The 9,448-nt window shown below is 45.0% G+C and overlaps 1 protein-coding gene across 1 annotated transcript; it reads left to right on the forward strand.

The window, feature by feature from the left end:
• The first annotated feature begins 756 nt into the window (after window positions 1–756).
• Window positions 757–9,213, forward strand: LOC133311457 (uncharacterized). The gene is made up of 5 exons (XM_061512511.1): window positions 757–1,122; window positions 2,674–2,803; window positions 3,009–3,197; window positions 7,095–7,346; window positions 9,182–9,213. The coding sequence occupies exons 1-5, from the start codon at window positions 757–759 to the stop codon at window positions 9,211–9,213; spliced, it is 969 nt and encodes a 322-aa protein (XP_061368495.1).
• Window positions 9,214–9,448: the final 235 nt, after the last annotated feature.

Here is a 9,448-nt window from a genome sequence, read left to right on the forward strand (position 1 = left end):
GTAGTACCCAGGAGAACTCGCGAGACTGTTGAGGGTCAACCCGACCCAATCCTGACTGCATTGGCTGAGATGCAGGAGGCCACTAGATTGGCCAACGTGGCAATGACGGATGCCGCTTGTGAAGCGAACCGGAAGGCCACAGAGGATGCTCTTGAGGCGAAACGGATGGCGAACATGACCATGATGAGGGTCATGTTAGAGGAGATGAGGGCGGGTCCTGCTGTTGGTCAGTTCCCTCCGCCACCACCACCGCCGCCGCCTCCACCAAGTCTTCTGGGCAAGAGCCAGAGCCATGTTGAGGGCACTGGTCGACTCACTGGGGTGATGGAACCCTATGTGTAGCCTGCTGAAGACCGTGATGTGATTGATCGCCGGTTTAATGCTTTTCGCAAGCATAAGCCACCTTCCTTTGATAGGTCTTATGATCCTATTGTTGCGGAGAGATGGCTTCAGGTGCTTGATAAGATCTTTCGGGTCATGCAGTGTACTGATCCGCAGAAGCTGATGTTCGCCACGTACATGCTGGAGGGCGATGCCCATGAGTGGTGGATGAACACCTCTCACGCTTTCGAGATGCAGGGTCATGTTATGACATGGCCATTCTTCGAGGATTGCTTCCTGGGACGGTACTTCCCGTATGATGCGCAGGAGAGGAAGCAGGGGGAGTTCGACAGGTTGGTGTAGGGTTCGTTGTCTGTTGATGAGTACCTGCCCAAGTTCAATGAGCTAGTGAAGTTTTCACGCTTTCAGATAAAGATGCCTACTCTGACCTTTTTGGCTGCTAAGTTCTGTAGGGGACTTAGCGAGGAGATAGTTGTGCCTCTTGCTGGAGCGGCTTCTAGAGACTTCGAGACACTGATGCAGCAGTGTCGGGACATCGTGGATGTCTGTTTGACGAGTAAGGCCAAGCGGGCCAAGATTGCTGAGACGAAGGGAACGAGCAGTTCCATTTCCTGGAAGGACATGAAGTTTGCAGGAAAGGGAAAAGGAAAGCAGTTTGCGGCTAGGCAGGCGCCTGGTCAGTTCACGAGAACTTCTTCGCAGCAGGGGGTTTTGTTAGACCTCTTTCCACTCCTAGATGTTCGGGATGCGAAAAAAAGCATGCAGGATGTTGTGCTACCAGTCAGTTGATCTGTTTTCGATGTGGCCAGGAGGGCCACTACTCTCGAGGCTGTCCGTCGTCGACAGCGAGAACGGTAGCGATTCGGGCAATTCCGTTACAGATGATTCCTTTGACTGCTACTTCGGCACCTGCAGTGCCACCTGCTACTGGACGTGTGTATACGTTGGATCGCCAGAGTCGGACCGCGCTCCAGACCTTGTTTGAGGTACTGTTACCACTGGCGGTGTTGCTTTCGATGCTTTGTTCGATTCCGGGGCTACGCATTCCTTATTGCAACCCCGATTGCTGTGGGGCTTGAGTGGCCCATGTTTGTGCTTTCTCCACCATTGTGGTTGACAACCGCCACCGGAGAAAAGTGTGATACTACCACTGTACATCGAGATGTCGTGTTTCAGTGGGATAGCCGTGAGTTCTCGGTAGATTGAATGGGATTACCGATGACTAAGTTTGGAAATCATCCTTAGCGTGGATGGATTGTCCAATAGTTGTTTGATGACTGATTGTTTGATTGTTTGTGGTGCCTTGCGAGTGGTGATGTCTCTGTGTGATTCCACTGCCAGTTCCTCGCCTTTTATCTCATTGTTGCGGGCTAGGAGAGCCTTGTGAGCAGGGACATTGGTTATGTCATGATTGGAAGGTTTGGTGAGTGGGACACAGGAGGATCTCACTAGCATTCCTGTGGCGAAGGAGTTCCTCGAGGTACTTCCTGAGGAGATTCTTGAGTGTCCGCTATAGTGGGAGATAGTGTTCTCCATTGAATTGTTGCCTGGTGTGGGGTCTATTGCATTAGCTCCATACCGGATGTTCCGCCAGAATTGGCTGAGTTGAAGAAATTTTGTTGGGAGTCTTTCGGCGAAAGAATTCATTCGACCGAGCGTGTCTCCTTGGGAGCACTGGTCATTTTGTTGTAAGGAAAGATGCTTACGCCATTACATAAGCGTGATGGTGCTCTGTTTGAGGATGTGAAATTCTCTTTAGGGAAACTGAGTGTGGAACACTTGGAATTGGTGGCAAGGCCACGCGTAATCTTGTGTATGTGAGGCAGTGCATGTACAAGTAGTTGTGAGTTGAGTGGTCTCCATGACTCTAGGATTTTATGTGATTATTGATATGTGTCATGAGTAGTTGGCATGATAACACTATGGATAGTGTTAAGCATGAAATAAGTACGATGAATTGTGGTAATATATCAATGTTATTTCACCTTTGACTGACTCTCGATTTTGCAGACACCATGGAGATTGAGGTATACCGTTACTTAGAGTTTTTGGTTTATCATGTTACTGAAATTGAAAATTTTGCAGGTGTACGTGAACTGAGGTACGTTACTATGTAAATGAGTATGTTAACTAACATGTATTGGTTGAAATGAACATGATGATGATTTAGTATTGTGAAATTAATATGAATTTATTTGGAAGATATTGTTTATAAATTGTAAGTCTTGTTGAGGTTAGAGTCATGGAATAAGACCAAACTCACTCGTGTGTTACGTAGTTTTGAGTTGTGGGGTTAGGTCATTTTTTTGAGAAGGTGACTGGTGATCCCAGAAAATTGTTTGGCATTCGGATGTCAATAAGGAGTTTCAAGATTTGAAGGTGACTTCCTTGTTTGAGGATGCACTTCTCGAAATTGAGACTATGAGAGTCGAGAATGAGCTTTTGGAGAAGAACCAGGATGGTGTGTCCTGGAATGAGGAAGGACATTGTTTTGCGTGTCTTTTGTCGTGACACCTGAAGGTGAAGAATGAACACCAGAAGCCGTTTGTTAAGCTTCAACCTCTTAAGGTACTGCAGTGGAAGTGGGAAAGTATTTCCATGAACTTCATGATGGGTTGGCCTAAGACTCAGACTGGTCTGGACTCTTTTTGGGTCATTGTGGGCAGATTGTCAAGTCTGCCCATTTTCTTCCAGTAAAGGTAAGCTTCTCGTCAAAGCAGTTAGCCAAACTATCGTTCGCGAGATCGTGATGCTTCACGGGATGCCTGAGAGTATCATCAGTGATAGGGACCCGAAGTTCACATCTCGGTCCGGGGAGGCGCTGCAGAGAGCTTTTGGGACTCAGTTGCTACTGGGTACAACCTATCACCCTCAGACTGCTGAACAGACTGAGCGGACCATCCAGGTCTTGGAGGACATGTTGAGAGCTTGCACTTTGGTGCAGGGCTCAGTATGGGATAGGTACCTGCCATCGGTTGAGTTTGTGTGCAATTGTGTTTTCCTTGCTAGTCTGGGCATGGAACCCTACGAGGCACTGTTTGGTAGGAGGTGTAGAACTCTTACCTGTTGGTCTGAGGTTGGAGATAAAGAATTGTTTGGATTTGACCTTGTCCAGTTTACCACCTGCCGAGTCAGATGATCAGAGAAAAGAGGAAAGCTGAAGCAGGCGCAGTAGCGCCAGGAGAACTACGTTGATGTTAAGCATCGTCCACTAGAGTTCAGTAAGGGTGAGCACGTGTTGTGAAACTTTCACTGTCACCGGTGTTGTTCGGGCACTCGGAGTGAGGAAGCTGAGCCCACGATTCATTGGGCCATACCCGTTACGTGGTAGAGTAGGACCTGTTGCCTACCGGTTTGCCTTGCCTCCAAACTTGGCCAACACCCACAGCGTGTCTTACGTGTCTCAACTGCGCAAGTTTGTAGCGAATCCTTCGCACATGGTGCAACCAGATGTTGTGGAGGTTCGGGAAAACCTAAAGATCTCCCGTCGTACCACTTAAAATTCTCGATCGTGGCGAGAAGCAGCTGAGGAGTATGATCATTTCGATGGTCGAAATATGATGAACGGGAAGAATTCCTGAAGGGTAATTCAGGGAGCGAGAGGACGAGCTTCTCCGGCAGTATCCCGCGCTTCGAGACATGTATGTTTCTGATTTTGAGGACAAAATCCTAAAAAGGTGGGGTGAATGTAAGAACCCGCACCATTAATTAAGGAAATTAATTATATAAATATGAGAATTAGGAAATAATTCCATAATTGACCCTAATAATTATAGAAGGCTTAAATAAATATAGAAGGTGATTAAGAATGCTGAAAGTCGCTTTTCGGACGAAAAGTGCAGATACCGGTTCTGCTACCCGGTATAAATGCGTGCCGGTGAAGTACCCCGAAAAATTATAATAAGTGCATGAATATTCTTGGAATAATATGTAGGACTAGTAAAACAAGTTTCAGGTCAAAATAATAAGAACTGGTGCCAGAACTGATACTGGCTATGGAAAAGCGCGTACCGGAAAGGTGCTGCGAAAAATAAAATAAAAATATGACAAATCTTAGAAAAATGAGTAGGTTTTGATTCCAAAGTTTGGGATCAAATTGCTAAGCGCAACAATTGGCACTAATACAGTGTGATTAACCTTAAACTGCCTATAAATACTAAATGACACAGATTTCTAGGGCATTTTACAGCCTCCTACGTGCCTCTATTTTGAGTTTTGAACTCTCATGCTGGTCACCTTCTTCCCTTGACCTTCTTGCATGAGAACTCTCCCAAGCCACCTTTTTTACCTTGGATTCTTCTCTTTGAACCTTGTATACACTTGAGAGCTTGCATTGTGAGGGGGTGTGGGGGCGTATTCTGAGTTTCCAGCCACTGTTGGTGAGTGGTTTTGGAGTTGACTTGGTTGGTTGGGTTGTGGGAGCCTTTGTGTTGGCACTTTGAGCTTCAAGGAGCCATTTTCAGTGCAAAGGATCAACCTTTAATCTCATTTTCGTGCACCTTAAGAAGGCAGAACCTAGGAGCTTCATAGAGAGCTCCAAGAGCATCATCCATTCTATTTTGGAGCTTGGGGTAAGTGTTGAACCTTTGATCATGAGTTTAGTTTATTAAAGATGGTGTCTTGGCATGTTTGATGAGTTAAACAAGTAACCAACTGATATATGAACCTAGAACAGAGTAAAAATGCATGCTTTAACGTTTTAATGGGTTAAAAGATGAACCTTTGGAGTGATATCTTGCGAAATGCAGAAACTGCATTCGGTCGGAAAATATCCGGATATGATATCCGGATATGGATATCCGGATATGCCCTCGACAAATATCCTGATATTCTGGGTTTTCGTGAACTGTGAAGGTATTGTTCATACAGAACTGAGTTATGGGTTTGTGGACCCTAGTTTGGGGAAGTTGAACTTCTGTAATAATTAACTAAGTCAGAATCTAAGTGATTAAGGGCTTGTGGCTTTTGAGAAGCCTAAAGACATGAAACGCATAAGGAAAGGCGTTGTCTTTGTGTCTTATGATTTTAAGCATGATTATTGATATATTGTTAATCCGAAACAAATTGTGATTCTGCTGTGTTTGGGCTTTGAGCTTGTGTGGACTCTTGGTTTGGATAGCTAGCTTACAAGGTAAGCTTTCGTGTTCTCGGTTTAGCCATTGTTGGTTCCACCATACCCCATGGGGGAATGGTTTATATGCATGCTGTGTTTTCATGCTTTGATGATTGGAATGTTATTGAGCTGTTAAGTGTAAGGGCCTTATAATATGCATGTGTTGTTCCACTTTAACGGTATACCTAAGTATGTAGCGTCATACAAGATGGTGAGACTGGGGTGGATGCAAGTAGCGCCTTGCACATTGTGTGGGTAATAGACTTATTCCTGCATTTTCTCTAGCCAGTAGATTATATTGACACACATGACATGTTATCTCTGCATTACACCGACTTTGGAACTTATATATATTGTGTAAACTGCTTTAGAACTTATATTGCACATGTAAGTGAGCTTGGGGTGGAAAATCCTTGAGGACCCCTTGTCTTACTGAGATTTCTTGTTTAGAGATCTCACCCCACGTTTGGGGACGCTTATTTCAGGTTCAGGTAACTCGGGGGTTGAGACCTCGGGCGGTAAGAGGCCGGAGCTGAGTTAGATTATGTTGTTATCATGTTATTATGTTGTATGCTGGCATATTGTGGACTTGGTTGTTGTTTATGTTTTTTGTCATTTATGATTATTGAGTTGAGACAGTTGTTGGGCTTGTGCCTTATTTGGTGAACATGGGGTTTGTCCATGCCACTTTGATTTCCGTCTTGTTAAAGCTTATCTGTGTTGTATAAACTATCAGGTTGTCCGGTCTACGTGTTGTAGTTCCGTGACTAGAGAAATATTTATGAAATTAACTAATGAGGTATTTCAGTTAGTTGTCTTTTGCAATATTCGTACAGGCGATGTTTTGGAAATGAATTAAGTAATTCAACTTGGTAAGGATAATGACGTCACAATCGAAAAGAAAAAGAATATTCCGCATTTTTAATTAAGCGTGGCTTAATACAATGACATGATAACAAACCGAGTTAACACGGGGTGTTACATTAAAGGTTGTTAATCTAGGGTTAATAAGTATTAATGAACATCTGTTTTGGGTCAAAACTGAACCTTGGATCATTGGGAGCCATTTTCACTTCGGTTTATGCAGAAAAATTCTGCAAAAACTATTCTGCCCGCGTGGTAATCGATTACCTTTTGTTGGTAATCGGTTACCATGCGCAGTAAGCGATTACCATATTTTTGATAATCGGTTACCATGTTTTTGGTAATCGGTTACCTAGTTCAGTAATCGATTACCATGTGCTTGGTAATTGATTACCACCTGTGAAAATGACCAGAAACCAGTTTTATGTGTGGGAAAGTACCCTTTTGGGCATGATGACCTAGAAAGTTGGTGTTACTGTTGGGAAACAGTGATACATTTAATTGAGGGACTTAATGCTTGATAATTATGAACTAGAAAAGATGTAAACGAAAAAGGAAATGTATCATAATGAAATGAACCTTTAAAGTATGGTTATTGATGATATTTCTGATATAAACATGACCATGATGAGAGTCATGTTGGAGGAGATGAGGGCTGGTCCCGCTGTTGGCTAGTTCCATCCGCCACCAACTCCACCGCCACCACCTCCCCCTAGTCTGCAGGAGGAGAGCTAGAGTCATGTTGAGGGCACTGGTCATACTACTGGGGTGATAGAGCCCTATGCGGAGCCTGCTGATGATCGCGATACTATAAATCTCCGGCTAAATGCTTTCCGCAAGCATAAGCCACTTTATTTCGATGGGGCGCTTGATCCTATTGCTGCTGCGAGATGGCTGCAGGCATTGGAGAAGATCTTCCGGGTTATGCAGTGTACTAACCCGCAGAAGCTAATGTTCGCCACGTACATGCTTGAGGGAGATACACACGAGTGGTGGATGAATACCTCTCAGGCTTATGAGGTGCAGGGTAATGTTATGACATGGCCATTCTTCGAGGACTGCTTTTTGGGCAGATACTTCCCTTACGACGTGCAGGAGAGGAAGCAGGGGGAATATGATAGATTGGTTCAGGGCTCGATGTCTGTTGACGAGTACCTGGCCAAGTTTAATGAACTTGTGAAGTTCGCCCACTTTCGGATGGCGGTGCCCACTCCGACCTTTTTGGCTGCTAAGTTCCGCAGGGGACTTAGTGAGGTGATTGCAGAGCATATTGCTAGAGCTGCATCGAGAGACTTCGGTACACTGGTGCAGCAGTGTAAGGATATCGAGGATGTCTGTATCACGAGTAAGACCAAGAGGGCCAAGATTGCTGATGTGAAGGGAACTGGTAGTTCCACTTCCAGGAAGGATAGGAAGTTTGCTGGTCAGGGAAAGGGAAAGTAGCTGGCGGCTAGGCAAGCGCCAAATCAGTTCAAGAGGACTACGACTCAGGGAGTACAGCGAGACCTCCTCCTCCCAGATGCTCGGTATGTGGGAAGGTTCATTTGGGGCCGTGTGCTACCGGCTAGACTATATGCTTTCAGTGTGGCAAGGAGGGCCACTATGCTAGAGATTGTCCGTCGTCGACAGCGAGAGCTGCTGTAGTTCGTGCAGTTCCATTGCAGATGGTTCCCCTTCCACCTACAGCGGCACCTGTTGTTCCATCTGCCACAGGGCGAGTTTACATGTTGGATCAGCAGCAGTCGAACAGAGCTCCGAACCTTGTCAGAGGTACTGTGTCCATTGGTGGAATTACTGTGGATGTTTTGTTTGATTCCGAGGATACGCATTCTTTTATTGCCACCATGATTGCTGTGGGGCTTGAGTTGCCCATGTCTGTGTTTTCTCCACCGTTGCGGGTGACTACCGCCACCGGAGAAAAGTGTGATACCACCACTGTACATCGAGATGTCGTGTTTCAGTGGGCTGGCCGTGATTTTCGGTAGATCTAATTGGATTGCCGATGGCTAATCTGAAAATCAGCCTTGGTGTGGATGGATTGTCCAATAGTTGTGCGATGATTGATTGATTGATTGTTGTGCCTAGCAAGTGGTGATGTCTCCGTGTGATTCCACAACCAGTTCCTCGCCTTTTATTGCTACGGGCTAGGAGAACCTTGTGAGCAGGGACATTGGTTATGTCATGTTGGGAGGTTTGGTGAGTGGGACACAGAAGGATCTCACTGGCATTCCTGTGGTGAAGGAATTCCTCAAGGTGCTTCCTGAGGAGATTCCTGAGTGTCCGCCACAGTGGGAGATAGTGTTCCCCATTAAATTGTTGCCTGGTGTGGGGCCTTGTTATTATCTCCATACCGGATGTCGCCACCAGAGTTTGCTGAGTTGAAGTAGCGTTCTGAGGGTCTTTCGGCTAAAGACTTCATCCGACCGAGCGTGTCTCCATGGGAAGCACCAGTCATGTTGTTATTGAGGCAAGATGCCTTACGCCATTACTTAAGCGTGATGGTGCTCTGTTTGAGGATGTGAAATTCTCTTCAGGAAAACTCAGTGTGTAACACTTGGAATTTGTGGCAAGGCCACGCGTGATCTGGTATATGCGAGGCAGTTCATGTACAATTCGTTTGTGAGTTGAGTGGTCCCCATGACTCTAGGGTCTTATGTTGATTATTGATATGCGTCATAAGTAGTTGGCATGTTAACACCATGGATAGTGTTAAGCATAAAATAAGTACGATGAACTGTTGTAATATATCAATGTTATTTCACCTTTGACTGACTCTCGATTTTGCAGATACCATGGAGATTGAGGTATACCGTTACTTAGAGTTTTTGGGTTATTATGCTATTGAAATTGAAAATTTTGCAGGTGTACGTGAACTAAGGTACGTCACTATGTGAATTAGTATGTTAACTAACATGTATTGGTTGAAATGAACATGATCATGATTTCGTACTGTGAAATGAATATGAATTTATTTTGAGGATATTGATTATAATTTGTAAGTCTTGTCGAGGTTAGAGTCATGGAATGAGACCAAACTCACTCAAGATTTGAGTGGTTTAGAGTTGGTGGGGTCGGGTCACCTCTATTGAGAAAGTGACTGATTATCCCAGGGAATCGGATGACGTTTTG

The sequence above is a fragment of the Gastrolobium bilobum genome, unplaced genomic scaffold (genome assembly GCF_033153095.1).
Source record: "Gastrolobium bilobum isolate Gb01-03AN ecotype WA unplaced genomic scaffold, APGP_CSIRO_Gbil_v1 utg66394, whole genome shotgun sequence".
Classification (NCBI taxonomy): Eukaryota; Viridiplantae; Streptophyta; class Magnoliopsida; order Fabales; family Fabaceae; genus Gastrolobium; species Gastrolobium bilobum.